The sequence below is a fragment of the Tympanuchus pallidicinctus genome, unplaced genomic scaffold, assembly GCF_026119805.1.
Source record: "Tympanuchus pallidicinctus isolate F22 unplaced genomic scaffold, pur_lepc_1.0 scaffold15, whole genome shotgun sequence".
Classification (NCBI taxonomy): Eukaryota; Metazoa; Chordata; class Aves; order Galliformes; family Phasianidae; genus Tympanuchus; species Tympanuchus pallidicinctus.
Window position 1 is genome coordinate 20,090,596 of NW_026294669.1, and position 17,679 is coordinate 20,108,274.

The 17,679-nt window shown below is 36.1% G+C and overlaps 1 protein-coding gene across 2 annotated transcripts in view; it reads right to left on the reverse strand.

The window, feature by feature from the left end:
• Positions 1–1,327: 1,327 nt before the first annotated feature.
• Positions 1,328–17,679, reverse strand: part of SP3 (Sp3 transcription factor) — a 30,059-nt gene continuing 13,707 nt past the window's right edge. For both annotated transcript variants that reach the window (XM_052675423.1, XM_052675421.1), the window contains 3 exons: positions 8,843–9,035; positions 2,422–2,618; positions 1,328–1,908 (listed from right to left, as the gene is read on the reverse strand). In XM_052675423.1, the coding sequence (XP_052531383.1) occupies positions 1,592–1,908; positions 2,422–2,618; positions 8,843–9,035 (707 nt within the window). In that variant the 3' untranslated portion in view covers positions 1,328–1,591. The remainder of the gene's footprint in view (positions 1,909–2,421; positions 2,619–8,842; positions 9,036–17,679) is intronic.

Genomic DNA, 17,679 nt, shown 5'->3' on the forward strand with positions numbered 1-17,679 from the left:
CCATTTTTATTTCCCACCACCCATTTCCTACCATCTGAAAAAAGGAAATATCCCAGGCAATTAAGATACATTATGAAATTACATCTTAACCATTAAAGAAAGAAGTACAGTACACTCAAGTCAAAAGAAAAAAAAATAGTGTTTTATTAACTACCACACTGTTATAATACACTTTAAACGTACAATAAGGTAGCCTTTAAATTTGAGGTGGTTTTTAGAATAACAAATGAACAGATTTCCAAATGTTTGTAAATAGGTGAACTGCAGTAATTATTGTTGTACATTTTTGGAAAATGGTATAGCACTTATAGACTGGCTATATAACTTCATTTTGTACATTTTCTATAATTGAAAATATAAACAGTAATTAAAAAAAGAAAATTCAGCATAATAAAAAACATATATGTTTATCAGTTAAATGTACTGGATACATACAATTTTTAAGGGAAGAAGCAAAAAAGGAAAGATGGCTGATATTTAAATGCAGATTGACTAACCAAAAACTAAACAACAAACAAATAAAAACCTCATAAAACCCCTAGTTCACTATGACTATATCCATATGTTTAGGAGTACTGTCAATATGGAAGTGATCTTTCCGTTGTACTTGCATATGTTATATTTTACTGGTAATTTACATGATGGCTTTTAAGGCCCTGGCAGACAGATGATTTTGGAAAAAGATTTGATAAAAATCACTGCTGAGACGCAATACACCTTATTTTTGGTCCTCCAATGTTCAAGAGAAGGGATATACTTCACTATAACGTTTGCCTTACCACCCAAATGCCTCAACCTATACATACTTTTTTTTTTTTTTTTTTTTAAACATTTTAAGTTTTTTTTAACATTGGTTATATTGCCCACCTTGGTTATTGAAAGAATATTAACAAGACATCATTTTGGCAAATTAAATCTTAAACATGGCTTTTCAATAGGATTTAAAAGGTGACTATCCCTATAGTTCCATGTTAAAATGTAGTTTTCAAAATCTTACAAGAGTAATGCTTAAAATATTGTACATAGTTAACCTAATTAAAATAATTAGCTTCAAAATGACAAGTTGATGAGCTAAGTAAAGCCTACACTATGTAACATTTGCTTGGAAACTTGATTTGTCAGTTATGCATAATAAAAATTCCAGTCATCAAGAAAATTACAAAATTTCTTTTATCATAACATGATTTCTTTTCACTCATCAACTTCTTTTATCTTACAATAGATAAATACCAACATGTTCTCATTTTTTTTTTTATTTTTTTTACACTAAACCACACAGGATTGATGCATTTGGTTAGACTACCATTTTACCATTTCCATCGTTAAATTCTTTTTTTTTTTTTAATATAACTTGGTAAAATTTCATCTCTTCTAGATTCCAAAAGTACCTACAAAACCCATGCAATTTTACCATTTTAATATACTATGGAATATCATACAAAGTAAGGCATTTCAGTGTCATGTATAACCAAGTTACTGTCAATCCAAAAATTTCTGCACATCAATAAAAAGATATCTAAGAACTTAGGAACAATATTCTTCTCACTACTGTATAAAAATAACCACAATTAATAGGTATCTTGTGTAATATTTACTCCATTGTCTCGTTTCCCGAAACTGTGACAAGCTGTAAAGGTATTTCAGTGTTGGTAAGAATATCTTGATTGCTGGTGCCAGATGTATTAACAGTTCCTATTCCTGAAACAGAACCTTGTTGAATATTTGCAAGGATAAGTGTTGTTCCTCCTGCAGTAATCAAAGTATCATCAGATGTTGCTTCTACTGATGCCAGCACTGTACTGCTGGAGTGAATACCTTTCTTATTCTGGTGTGTTTTAATGTGTTTGGCAAGGTGGTCACTTCTCATGAAGCGTTTTGAACATTCTGGACAGACAAATTTCTTCTCACCTGTTACACAAGACAAAAAAAAGACAAAAGGAGAAACATGAACTCTGCGTTCCAGTGCTCTAACAAGAAACTAGAAGACATGGAATGATGTATCATCAATGTGCTCTTCCTTCATTTCCTAAATTACACATAAATCCCCTGGACATCTACCCTTCCATTTTCTTTTCTTTCTGCTTTAAAAAAGAAAAGAAAAAAACAAAACAAAACAAAACCACAACAGTTCTCATCCAGTTCAAACAAATGAAACTCATTGTTGAACCTGAATCAATGTATTTTGATTAAGGTAATTTAAATATCGTCAGTTCTGACTCAGTAAGGTTGCTGTTTTTCCTCCTCAGAGCTACCGAAATGTACACCTAACCAAACCAAAAGCATCCAATATTAGCTGATTTTAGAAGTACTGTACTGCATAACAATCAATCCAAAGATCTGTTTTCCTCTTAAAACCTATTTATCCAAGCCCTCTCCATGACATTTCTGTAGTGAAAGGCTCCAGAATCAAAGATTGGAAACCTGTGTGTGTTCTTCGGTGTCGCTGAAGCTCATCGCTGCGGGTGAACCTTTTGCCACAGAACATCCAATTGCAAACAAATGGACGCTCTCCAGAATGCCAGCGGAGATGAGCTCTCAAATGTGAAGTCTTCCCATACACTTTGCCACACCCTGGTATGTGACAAATGTGTTGCTTCTTTTTTCCCAAGTTGGAGCCTCTGTTAAAAAAATAATAATAATAAAAGTGAATTTATTCATTCTGATCTCCTAAACAGTGGCCATAAATGTAAGTGAGGTTAGATATACCAATGTCTGCAAACAAATCTGAGCAGATTCTTATTTTTGTTTCAAATAAAAAGTATGCTCCACAAGGTGGAACTAAATTCTATAGTGACATCCCACAAACTATAAATTCAACAGCACGTAAAGTTTAGGTAATAGAAATGTAATCTTGAATGAACATACACGTTTATAAAACTGGAAATAAAATCATTACAGCAGTTTGTACTACTTTCATGCTGAAGCACTCATATTTTAAATTTATCCCAATTTCAGTTTTGACAAAAAAAAAAAAAAAAAAGCACAACAAAAACAAATAACTGCAATTGTCAAAAGGGAAACTAGAGATTTTGGCAACTGGGAGCAGAACAGATGGGACTTTTGGCATCTTGGGGAAACTCAAGAAGCAGCTGAGGGTCACAGAATAAGCATCCTAACCTGTGTATTTCCACTATGAGGAGTGGCAGTGAAATTATTGATCTTGCTGATATTTACATTAATTCCTTGGTATTTCAGAAATAAAATTCTTAACAATGAACACATCATTAACAGGCAGTATAATCCAAACTCCTGAGCTTGATACCTATTTTAAGATGCTTTCTAACTGAAATACTAGGTGACTGATTAAGGATAAGCACCTAATACAAAAGATTTATTAAGATTTTACTTCAAATAAAGCCATTGCAGAGATAAGAGCTTACGAAGACCTAGAGAAAGAGACCAGTCTAGCCAGTGGAAGGCTGTTGCTGAAAGGCACAGTCCAGAGAACAGATCTGGCTGACAATGCAGATATACAAATGGTAAATGCTGGTACAAAGAAGGACTCTGAAAAATGCAGCCAAGCATCATGCCACCTTATTAATCACCAATGTTAACCTCTAACAGCCTAAGTGGATTCTAAAAAAAACATTGGCACTCCTTCCTCCATTACTGCAGAAAGGATTTATAAAATTATAAAAATTATAGAATTTTTAGTGGCCTCTCCAGGACATTTGTTTTCCTCACATTATGATGCTCCACTTCCACTCAATTGTCTGGTACCTGATGGAACTGCCAAGCAACCATGAAATCCAGATTCTCATCAATGAATTCAGAGCATCTCTGTTTTACATCTAACGTTATCTAATGATGACATAAAAGATTCTAATCTCTTTTTTGTTATCGCCCTTCATCCAAGGCCTTACAGAAAGTTCATGTGTCTTTTCCAGCTTGTTTATAAATTTCTTGCAAACAATGCTCTGACATCTGACCTAATATCTTAAATTCTTCCATCATAATTACACTGATATTTGCTTGACAATGTATTTTTCTTTTTCTCTTCAAAAGTCCCAAGAGACTTTTCAAGAGTCCAAGAGACTTATTGGATGAAACATTGCCTTTTTTACATCTTCTACTCCAACTAAAATGTCCATTTTTGGTAACGTATGCTACTTCTAAACTGTCATGTTCATACTCCTTCCTGGGCTCCCCTCAAGTCAAGACTGAAAAATAAAATCAGCTCTAATGTCAGGCATTTAGCTTTGCATACTGCCACCTACACAAAATCTCAATATTCATAAGCTGAGGATCAGCCAATCTCAAAGATATTTAATAAAATGTCTTTAGATTGCCCCCTTTTCTAATTTCTCAGCTTCTGCATCACACAAAATTCAGCAGTTCCAGAAGCGTTTATCCTGCAGCACAAATCCAGGGAATCCTCTTGGACTCTCCAGACTCCAGAAGGGGAAAAAAAAAAAAAATATGTAATTCTCCTTTTGTCCCACTGCAACCAGATGGTCAGTTCTTGGGCTCATTTCTCATTCACCTTATGTTTAAGTTCTTGACAGTCCTTCAGGTCTTCTTGTTTGGTAGCTCAAAACATCCAGTAACTGACCATCCAGTGTAGCTGACTTCTGTGGCAACATAGATAAGCACCCCTACATCTCTTCTCATTCTAAGATCTTGGTAACTTGAAGATTTCCCCACAGAATCCCACTATCTTCTGTATACAGATTTTTTTATTTTTTTTTTTTAAGTATTTGGCTATTCTATCCTTGCATGTTCTCTATGTATGTTCTATTCTTCCCTTCCACAATCACAGAATCATTTGAGTTGGAAAGGACCCCTGAAGGCCATTTAGTCCAACCCTCCTGCAATAAAAGGGATGCTACAGCAACATAAGGTTGCTAGAGCCCTGTCCAGCCTGAGCTTGAAGGTCTCCAAGGATGGGGCTTCCACGACATATCTGGGCAATCTGTACCAGTGCCAGTTACTTGCACACTAACTTGTGCAAGTATTTTTTAAGCTTTATATAACATGGTATATAAATGTGGCACAACTCATATAGAATAACAACCAAAGTTTGTTAAAATAATTAAGAGTTCAAAGTCAATCGTTCAAACTTGTTTAACTGAACCTTTAGTCTGGACTGAAGGAAATCAAGGTTTAGCTCACAGTCAGCTCAGGTGGTAGAGCATATGTAATTCTGAGCACGCCACCTAATGTGAGGGAATTCTAAAGCACACTCTGAAGTCCAAAGCAAAGTAAAGGTTCAGAACTCACAGAATGAAATGCACAAGACTACTATGAATGAGTCACTGAGTGTACTTGCACAGTTTCTGATAGGCATCTGCACGTTAGTTTCATGTGTGCTCTAACTAAAGAGACTGGGTATGAGCCAAATTATGTCTGGATGCTCTGCAGCTGTGACAGCGTGGCACCATGCCCTAACATGGTCATACTAACATGCCTTTCCTGCTGCACTGGCCAACAACCATCATCACCCAGTAAAAAGATATGACTCAGACCTACCCTTCAACCTGAGTCTTCAAATCAGTTAACATCTAAGTATTTTCATGGCATATTTTAGCTTTATAAAGATCAGAAACCACAACTCCCAGTAGCCGTACTTGAATGCAATGGTTTCAACAGGAGACACCTTCATCTACTTAAGAAACCAGACTTTTGTCCAGCAGTATTTCTAGGAGTAAAATTAAGTATTTCAAGTAAAACAAAGGCTTTTTAGTTATTTTAAGAACGTGTATTCTAGAGTTACATACCTGAAATGGAACTCAGAAGCACTGTTCCTCTATAGATCCAGACAGTAGTAGTTACAACTCAATGTAATTCCAGATGGAATTAAGAGTGAAATTTTCACCTGACTTCCAAACTAACTGTAAGCTTAAAACAGTCCATTTGGGATCAGTCGTCCTCTGAGGCTTACCTCTCTCCCTGACCATCCCCTAGCTACTATATATACTCGAGGCTATAAGGTTTTAATTTACACATCCACTACGCCACCCTCTTTATTTCCTATCTTCTCCTCTGCTAAATACACTAACAGTGGCTCTCTACTTCACCAAACTGGTACAAACAAAAATCCTCTGAAGACTGTAATGTGTTCTAATTCTTTACTGAGAGTAAAACAAACAAACAAAAACAAGCAAACAAAAAAAACCCACAAAGAAAAACAACCCTCAATTCTCCTTTGCTCCCCCAGGAAGGCAAGAAATGCTAAAACTAGCTACAACTGCAACTACACAAAAGATGAAATTATGATGAGGTCTGTACGTGTGAAGCCATGTAGTCTTTTCCTACCTCCTTCAGTGCACTGATGGACTTGAGGGACAGTACTCATCAAGCGAACCACCATTCAGCTCTTTCATGCTGATTTAATCAATTTTCCTCACCTTACCATTTACATATTATTTAAATATCACTTTAGAATTGTTTCCCATGTGCTTCTGTTGCAAATCATAATGCATATGCACAAGCAATTAATGTTTCAGAGTATCTTTGGCATTTGCCAACTTCCAACTTCCGGTTTTGTAACTTTAACATCATTTTAACAACACTAAATGCTATCTCAAAAAATTATGAAAGCAAATGTTCTATTGCTTAAAACTCTAGAAATCATCATCAGAGAGACAAAACAGAACTTTACATTCCAGCACTAGAGATAATGAACAAACGTAGGAGCTACAGAACACTACTGATGTATACCAAAGAGGGAAAAACACATTCCTCTGATGGGTTTTATTCCTTTTTGCTAGACTCTGAAGGAGTTCTGATGGGAAGTACATTCTGATGAGAAAGTTACTCCAGCAGCTGTAGGCATTTTCGCTCTTTTTCTGCTTCCCAACCACTGTCTCCTTCACTATCCATTTTCTATTACAGTCCTAATTCTTCTCAGATCCTGACTTCTTGTCCTACTTTTCTGCTTACTTTGGATGTTTAATGTGTCCCAGACCTTCCTTAAACAGTGATTATAGATTCTTATCTATCTCGCCTCTGCCCTAAATCTGGCTTCAACTCCTTCCCCAGTTCCAAAGTGAGTTTCAGTCAGACTTCTCCAGACTTTATCAGAACCATCTCTCAGTAAGATTTTTTCTCTGGAGCTTCAACTTTAAAATCTGGTGTCAAAGTAACTCCATTTAGGAGTAAGAGAATTTTGAAGTACAGATGCATCTAAATTAAAGCCACTCCAACCTGGAATAGAGCGTGAGAAAGCTGGGTGATGCAAAACCCCTACAGTTTATAGGAGTGTGGTCTTTGTATGTAACATTGTCAGTTTTCTCCTAGACTGAAGCAAATCTCAATCCAAGCTGTCCCTTGAGCAGATCTTCAGAGCAGAGCCAATCATCACCAAGAACTTAGGAATGTCTGTGCCAGGTTTCAATGGACTACATATAGGAATTCAACAAAAAAAGATGATGTACAAAGATTCTATGACTGCAACCACAGACACCACCAACAAATTCATTGGTGATGAAAACACGTGAAAGTGATTTTGTCATACCATAGAATCACAGAATCACCAACGTTGAAAAGACCTCCAAGATTATCTAGTCCAATCACCCACCAACCACTAATATTTCCCCACTAAACCACATCCATCAGTACAACGTCTAAACTACATTTCTTGAACACCTCCAGGGACGGTGACTCAACCATCTCACTGGGCAGCCCATTCTAGTCCTGACCACTCTCTTTCAGAAAAGAAATTCTTCCCAATATCCAACCTGAACCATGAAGTGTCTTAAAACAATTTTTACTCAACACGGCTGCCTAACATTATCTCCCTATACTTGAAAAGTATCTACAACATATAGAAAAAAAATATAGAAAAAAAAACGACTAGGCAATAGAAATATTTAGTGAGTACTTATTTTAAACTTTTAAAGCCATGGGCCTACACAGGTTCTTGAAATAAAACTCAGTAATTTACAGTATAATTTCATTTGTAAAGAACCTCTGAAGGCCAAACTCACAGACTCAAAGCAGGGCCAATGAAATCACAACAAACATGGCCACATTTGCTCCAGCTCTTTCACAGTACTCACAAATCCAATTTCCATTTTATATAACAACGTATTATAAAAATGAACATATTTTAGCCTACTGCAAAGAAGTCTTTGCACAATTACATCAAACACAAAGTTAGGCTAAATATTTTCACTTGTAAATGCCACCTACTAGCCCCACGTCTCATATCCATAATCAATATGTTTGAAATGAAGTGTTTTAAAATAAAATCTTGCTAAGAAAGAAGAGCTGAAAAATACTTTAATGACACACAGAATCATAAAACAGCCTCCTCGAGAGCCCTGCGGTCTTATGCTAATAAAAACTTAGTATTTGTATTTGCCCTACTACAATAAATTTCACTGAAAACAATCAGTCAATTAAAATAAGTTATTTAGATCTAATATACAATCCTGTTTTTTTCCTTAGGAAACTAAGAAGAAAACCTGGATAGCTGTTTTTACAACACTCCAAAGCAATCAAACTGAAAAAAACGCTCAATCAGTGGGGAAATGCAGGAACATGTTGTTTAATCAAGCCCTTGACATATGATAGGAATCCAATCACAGATGTACATATTCCAAAATACTTCATTTTCGTATTATTTAGAGCTACATTCTACTTTCCTCACTTGTACTAGATGGCATCTAAGTCCAGATTTTTCCAGTTGATCTTAATGGAGCAACTCAGAGAGAATGGAATAATCTCTCCTTCCATCTACTAGCCCAGAAACAAACGTAGCAGTCCTTCAGTGCATAAGCTCTTTTGCATAAACCCATAGTTTTCTCTTATTGTAGCCAACTGTTGGTAACTAACCCCTTTTTTCCTCACTATTTGTTCTCATCATTACATGCATTGTATCACACTGCAAGTTACATACCTTCCACCACCTTCTTTGCAGTTGGGACACGTGCAAGCTACTCGTCGCAGTCTTTTTCCCTCTTGATGTGGTTGGTCCCCTTCCTCATCTACCACCTGTACTCTCAAATGTGTTAGATCATTGGTATTCAATGTAGAATCACCACTGAGCTGCCACTCTTCTGGATCAGGCTCCTCTTCTTTAATCCTAATATCTGAAGAAAAGATGAAACACAGACTCGTAAGCAGCCCATTAACTAGACAAAGAAACCATAATGATCAAGTCTTTTTACTGTTAAGAGTGTTATGTCAGTCAAATGTCAATATAGTTTACTGCATACTGACACACTGCTTCTGTGCCCCTGTAACCTGCAAAATATTTTAAAAGTTTATCTTGCTATACATTTCAAAGTTGAAGACATGCTGTAACAAAGTATTAAACTTCAAATATGAACAATCCCTGGTACATAATGCTGTCACCTGGAGGATTCTGGTTGCCTGACAGATAGGAAGACCTGAGGAACAAGAGGTTGAACCAAGGTTGAAAAAGTAAACGCATTGAAAAAGTAAATGCATTTTTCAGTTGATCTTGAGTACCTAGTTACATTTCTACAGGACTTCTCAGTTAACGTGACACACAGACACCCTTTATAGCTGATCTTTAAAATTTTTCAGTATGCACTGCAACAAATAAAATAAAATCATAAATTAAATAAAAAGTTTTGATCTAAAAAAAGACTAAGATATCTAAGGAAAACAAACAAAGACAAATCACTCCTTTGTCCCTTTTTCCCCTTCTCATCTTAAATTTCAAGTAAAAGAATAAACTATTCATAGAGAAGAAAACATTCAGGGAAGAATGTTGTTCAGCACTAGAAAGAAGTAAACAAAGTACAAACTACTTTAAGGTTATTTTGAGCTAGTAGGTCAACAAAAGTCTTTGCACTTTCATGAATACAAAGGTCTCTCAAGTCTCAATTCAGAGGATGCATATTCACAAGCACATGAACTCTGCCTCTCCATCCCAAACAAGCATCTACATATTCCTAAAATAGTGCCTGCCTTAGGAAAAAAAGAGAGTATTTTACAAGTTTTTCATTTTATCTCACCTAAAACATGAGTGGAAAAATCAAGTCCAAACCTAAACCCCATCAGGCAAAACTTACAAGTCCAATCTGAACGTTCAAAGCTCAGCATATTTAATCCATCTAAAAAGTAGAAGACTACACTCACATCATTAAAACACAAAACTCCATGCTCTGTTTTCTACCATGACTATGACTGCACAGCTGAATATCACACAGCTTTTTAATTTGTAACATAAAATAAACACAATAATCTCAAAGAGTAAGTGTTAAATATTGTATTTCATGCCATCAACAGGTAACAAGCAGCCATCAGCTGTTGCTTGGAGCATTCTTTCTAAACAGCTACACACAGCTACAGAGCATTTATTCCATCTAATTCAAGAACCAATTACAATACCACAGTATCCCCTGAGACGACTATTTCAACAAATTTACATTTTAATAGGAACATCTTTTCCCCTTCAGAAACTCCTCTGGGTTCCCAATGAGTACAAAGCCTAAATCTGTATTTACAAAAACAAATGAAAACAGTTTCTAAATGTCATTCTACATAAAAAGTTGAACCCAGCGCTTTTTCAGCTCAGCACTGTAGTTTGGTTTAGTTTCATTTTGTTTTTTGTTTTTTTTTCTTTCTTTTTTTTTCCCCCAGTGAAAATGATCAGCTGTTGCCAAAGATTAGTACTAATGCAAGCCATGAAATGTTTGGGTCTGCTCTCTTTTTTTTCCTCTTTTCCTTGAAGCTTCCATACATCTTTCTGGATGCATTTAGAGACTGATTACTCCGCAGAAGTGACTCTAGTAATAAACATGTAGGTTTTCATCCTTAACTCTAATTCCTCTCAAACTCTGAAGCCTTAACCGAGCACTGAGGCAATCCTAAACTCTTTCTGGAATCAGTGCCTCAGCTATCATCTCTATAATGAAGCCAAAGCTGGACAAATTGTATTATGAAACAACAAAAACTATGCTGGATCAGATCGTAACAGACATCCTGTCCCTGTAAAGATGAGAAAATAAATTTATGATGAAACGTAAAAAATAATAATTACCCAGCCTACCTTCCTAGTCACCTCCAGCACTTCTTTAGAAACAAAGGATGCAGCTACACAAAAAATTTGTTTGGTGCCAATAAGGCTTCAATCCACTCCTTCCTAACATCAGAGACTGTCTTGCTTTTAATTGCATGCATATAATAATTTGGAAAGAAATGCAAGGCTTTGAGCTGTGGGAATCCAAAAGCTAGCACACTTAATTTTACTGACTCTTTATGTGTGCAGTAACACCAGCAGAACTACTGCAGAAAGCATTTTCATTGTCCAAAGTCACCTGCATGCTAACTGAGCTTCACCACTATACTAAGAAGCTCACCATTTCACACTGCATCACAACTATCTTTTGTGTGAAAGGTACAAATCTAACTCTTGAATCAACAGAGAAAAAGATGCTTATAAGTAACTCAGAAGTGGTATATTCTTAACAGGCACCAAGAATCAAAAAAAAAAAAAAAAACCAACACATTATTAAACATACTAATAGATGGACTTAAGGCACCTTCAGGAACAGGCAAAAGCCTCACTGATTCTTATACAACTGGACACATAACTGGAATTCAAATACATTGAGGTGGTAAGGCCGTCAGCAAATGGCCACTTCCAGCCTGCATGTGTGTGCCACCAAAACATTACCGGTCATTTCTACATAGTTTTTGGGGACAAGATAATTGATCCCTAACATTATAACAAACTCATGCAAGCACTGGTAACATCAAGGCAACCTTTGATTTTTAACAGTTAAACCCAGGCAAAAATGAAGGTTACACCTGCCTTATTACAACTTATTTCTGTGCTTCCAAATTTCCATATGTCCGTGCTTCTTCATTAAGTTCCAGAGCTAGTCCTAAATAAGTATAAAGGGGAAATTAAGCCAAAATACTGTTTCAACTGAGTTCTTGGTATCTGAAGAAGCTAGACTTGTTTCAGCTTTTACTCTCCTCTGATGGATTGGGATTCTGGTGTACGCTCTCATTATGAAGGGACTATTCATAATCACAGAACAGAGAGCTGACTACAATATGGAACAAGTTTAAGTGCATCTGGTGAATAAAAATAACTACAAGATTCATTTTCAGCACTTCAGAGAAGATTAACTAAACCGATAGAGTGAAACTATGCAGGTGTAAATGCAGCTGTACTATTCTTGACTACATTTCAGCTTCTGTCATGCGGAAAAATTACCGCTGCCCACCGATACAGCCAGGTTGACAAAACTCAGTACAGAAACCAGGAACTGCAGAAATAAGTAAGGAAAGCAGGAGGACACAGAATTCTGGATCAAATATTCCTACATAAGAGTATTAGAAAGCTATTAGGAACAAATGACAGAATTGTCAGCAACAATTCAGAAAGTCAGAACTATTTGGTAAATATTCTGTTCTGTTTATGTGAAAGACAAATAACTGTCCTACCACTATCTAAGAATTAGATGCGTCCCACTGACAAAAAATCAGCAAGATGCTTAAAAAAACAAAAAACCTACTACAGTAAATACTTAGTAATAGATCACCAGATTAGGATAATTTTCATTCAGTAATTTTAAAAGAAGGCTGAAGAGCTTTTTGCAGTTTTAATGCTGTAAGTCGGGAACCACGTGAGTGCTTCAGTAGCTTAGAAAAAAGGCTAGCACTGTGGTAACACTGTAAAAGGATAAACAAAGACTTAAGAAGCAGGGAAAGAATTAATGCCACTCTATATGGCATTATGGGAACTAAGAGGTGAGAAGTTATCGTTGTTGTTTTTAAATCAGTGATAACGCCTTTCTTGAAAAAACACACTTGAGACTTCTGCACAGCCAAGTGACTTATTAGGATAAAGTAAAAGATTTTGATTAAGCAAATTTAACTAAAAATTGTACATGGAATAGATGGATGACAAAGCAGCATGATGTTTAAATGCAAATTGAGAACTATCACTTCTGTATGACAAAGAATGAAGAGGACATATCACTGACAGTGCACATTTCTTCCTCCTTTCATCCTTAAAAATTACTACCTTTTGAGACAAAATGCCTTTTACAAACAGTATTCCCAGGCTGACAGCCCATCTACAACTCATCATCCAAACACTGATGCATCAAGAACCTCATCTTCATGAGGGCAATTGGAACTACAATCCTGGTAAGCACTCCTGGCATTATGAAAAGACTGACAGCGTCCTTGCTATAAACTTCATACACTTATTTATGAGCCAAGGTAACTAACAAGTTACCTTGAGAGATGAGAACCAAAGTATGTAAATCCTGTGAGCGGGGTTAAGAGACAGGAAAACTGTACAGAATCTGAAGCGATGGACCTAAAGTCATGAGACTGCATTAACACAAAAAAGAAGTCTGAGAACCCATTTTCTAAGTTAAAGCAGTAGTAGAAATAAAGCCTCCGGCCTCTGGCTTCACAGTTACTTCCTATACATTCCCACAAGTTGAAGGGAGTTTTTCTCCTGTTTCATGATTAACTTGTCAAAAGGATATTTGAAAAATGAGCAAGGAATGAATATGTGAAGTTGAATAAGATTTTGTTTTATGAACATCCTCAAATACTATTAGGATAACCCAAAACAGATGTTGTTAGATGAAAATATTTACTTAACATCATTGCTTCAGTTTACCTGATGGACTTCGTAAGACTGTTTTAATAATCAGATTCAATCTCATGCTATCACCATGCCCTTCTCAGTAAAGCCTAGCAGAAAGTACGCTTTAGAAGTAAAAAAAGCCATAAAGTAAAATTTAAATAAAGTCATGAACCAAAGGACTGAAAAACAGCCAGAAGTTCTAGAGGCCCATACAAAGCTGTGCCTCAAGCAGCATTCTGCAGTATTTCACCAGAAGTATTAAAACAATGAAACAATAATCCCAGCCAGTAAAATTGTAAATACTCCATTTTTAACTACATTTGAGGGTTTAGTGTTTAACCTAAGCAGCTGTTAGACCTCAGCCTCACAAGACACCAGCAGGTGAGAGAATGGTCATCTGTCACTTCAGCAACTATTCACATAGGCAACTATTTACCTAGAAAACTGCCTTTTTTTTTTTTTTTTTTTTTCTTCCCAATTTATAATAGCTAAATTATTTTGCCATGGCTTCAGGTTCTGATAGGACTAGAATGAAGTCCCCACCACAAATAGCCAACTACTCCCACTCTCTATCAGTTGGTGTATGCTGATGAACAGGCACGGCTATAAGCTTCACTGGCAGCAGGCAGATGAGTCCTTAAGCAACTACATATAAGCCTGCAATGTAAGAGCCAGCAAGAAAGACTTCTTACAAAAAAAAAGTGAACTAACCTATATCAGACTTGGTATAATTTAATTTTTTCAGGAAATATCCAATCAAAAAATCATGATTCAGTACATTAGTAACTTAGACAATCGCAAATAGATTTTTATTAACACTGTTAATTCTCCTCGTTCTTGACCAAATTATTTCAAATCGCTAAAACTTACAGGATCAGAAACATGCAAACTAAGAGAGTACATCTTAGAACCCTGTATTTTTCTGAAAGGAATGTTATTTCACATAAAATGTTATAAATATAGCATAAAAACAAATACTTTCCTTGGACAGGCGTGTTGCTAAAGAGTAACACAAACTGTGCTCCTAATGTCTCTTTTAGTTGCAGACAATGCAGTATTTTGTTACAAAATGCCAATAAAAGGAGTTGGCTACTAAATAACTTTTTTCAGGCTTCACTTCCTCCCAAACTGGGAGACCAAAGCCAAAGTTTCAGTGAAGATATCTCCTTGCCACAGTTCAACATAGATACTGCTGAAAAGCTAAGCTAAAGAAAGCCCCAGTTACAACTAATCAGTAGCCTTCCCTTCTCCACCTTATGAAAGCACTAAGCACAAAAAGATGGAATATGAGCTCTACAAAATGGCTTAAGATAAAACAAGCTCACGCAAGGCTTTTCCACACAAATTCAGTGCAATGAAAGTGTCTCTGTATAGTCACCCAGTAAAACAGACATTTTGGTAAAAGGATAATTACTGGACATTTTTTCAAAGAAAACTGTACATTTACAGGAGAAAATGATGAGCTTTGTATTAGGGCCGTGATGACTTTCCACTACATAAGCAAAAGGCAGGCTCATGGGAACAGGGAGGATGTCCTCTACTGATGACCTGCAAAACAAAGGCTTGGGAGAACACCTCTTACACAAAACTACAGCTACCAGCACCCAAACCTTCAATTTTCACAGTTAACAGAGCAATCTATATTATTTCACTTTCAAATAATTACCAACCATCTCTAAGAGTAGGAATATACTTGTTTTATTTCATCTTTGAGTAGAACATTTCTGCTAAATGAAAATAGAAGCTACAGCCTAACTGCATTTGTTATGGAATTATTACTTTCATTGGTATTTTTACACGCACTTCTCTGAGTTGGAATGAGAATATACAGGGAAATCCTCCCCACCTTACTTCAAAACTTGTTGGTAGTTTGCAGAAAAAGAGGAATCAAACTCTCACCCTTTAGCTTTAACTTCCATCATTCTGCTGTCCCTTCCACTCACCTTCCTCTTGATTTAAATTTAAAACTTGTTCTCATCATCTGTAGGTGAGAAGGGCAATGTATCTTCCACAGGGGGAAAAAAAAATAAAGATCACTATTTCCTTCTGTTTGGCTATTTATTCTTAAATCTGCAGAGGGGAGCCAGATCATGTTGTAAAAAAGGAGATGAACATCACTGAACAAAATTATTTTCTAAAACCTTGATATAGACAAAATACTGCATTCGTATGGAAAAGATGCTGAAGGTCAGCCACTGTTCCTTCAGAAATTTGAGTTTCCAGTAATATAAAGTAGGGACCAATGAAATTCTCCCAAAGTTTATGGGATGGAAGTTCTAATACCTTCCAATCTGTGTATTTTTCCTACTTGTCTAGGAAGAGTGTCACTAGAAATCTCAGCCCTATCTCTAATATAACCAGGTGTCTTTTGGGGCAATAATTTCTGCTACTCCTCTGTTGCTTCTGCACATTTAATCGCATTTAATATATTGCATTTACTCACTTCCATTCACACCTGGAATTCTTTACAACACAATACAGTTAAGGAACATCTGATGGAATGCCCTTGCATTTGATAAGGAACCAGCATTAAAACATTCTCAAGGAATGTGAGTAGACAAACTAACGTACACAGCCGGCTCAACATTTTTTCATCTTTTATTTCCTCTCCACTGTTCCTTTTTATCTTTACTTTCAAACGGATGCTGTTAACCCATAAACAATAACATTATACATATGATCCTATACCAAAACATAGACCTTAGAAACAAAGTTCTCCTCTTCCTTGCATTTCATATTAGCCATAATGCCCTTTTTCCAAGAGACAGAAAAACATTCATCAGAGTACCATGTACAATACGTGCTTTTTGTTACCTCATGGGTCTACATGTAACATCCCTGTAGATAGTAACAAGGTGCAACAGAGACAAATCAAGAATTTCTGTAGCTGCAAATAGAAAACTCATGAACCAAGATTACCCAGCAAAGTAAATTGGAAGCACGTTCCTCTGTTTGGTGCTGTTGTCTAGAAGCCAATGAAGAGCAGACTTACGTAGGTCTGGGTAACTTCTCTTTGCTAAGTACATAATATAGAAGTCATTTCCACCAACAAAAAGTACTAGAAAAACATCCCAATTATCATTTTACATTGCAAAAGGAAAAGCAAGCTTCTGATATTGAACAGCAATAACTACGTAAGTATTATAATAACTACATCTTAATTCATCAGCTCCTCTAGACATTTTTACTTAATAATGCATTCTGCTCACGTGCTTAAGTAGGCATACAAAACAAAACATTCATACCTTATAGTAATATGCATGCTTCTGAACCTTAATGCACCAGAGCTTTAGAACACATAATTATAATCAAATAGTGATTCCCAGACTACTTTGTGCAGTATTTCCTACCAAAATTCTGCTACCCACTCAGTCCTTCATAACTAGCCTGATCACAGCTCCACAATGATGGAAGTAAATGGCTCCTGATACAACAAGTCTTGAACCTCTATTATCTCCTATTATTTCTTTTAGGTAGCTATGCTCAGAAGTTCAAAATACACTACAACACATTTATGAAAAATAAACATGCATGTTTATTCTTTCTGCATTACCAAGCTTCTACTTTATGAAAACCACATTTCTTAACTGCTTAAAGAGAAAAAACATGCTGTGAGGCTCAGCATTAACAGCTGTACATTCTGAAACATAATGCAAGTAAGTAGTACTGGAAATTCATGTATGTTCTTAAGACAAGTTCTTTGATATTCACATGCTTGTTTCACTTCTGCTTACATGAGTTTTGTACATCCTGGTTACGCTGACAGTAAATCAACAGGAAATGAATTTAACAAAACAGTAGATTATTAAGAGCCCCTCAGAGGGGCCACAAATTTTCAGGAAAAAGAATGGCAAACAAATATTTGCATTTTTTCATGGAACTTCACCTTTTTGGTAGGGGTACACTAATGACACTGCTGCCCTGGAAGTGTGGTTGATAGTCAAGTTTCCAACACTTAAATTCAGCACCCACATTTTCTGCATTGTGAGACTCAGAAGTACAGCCTATCAGAAGTGCACTTAACTGATAAGAACAGTTGAGAGTTACAGGAGCTAAAAGAAGTGCAGAGGCATCATCATTATAACTGTTTCTTACGGAACAGCATTTTCAAATAAAATCTATCATTACTTTAACCCACCATACTT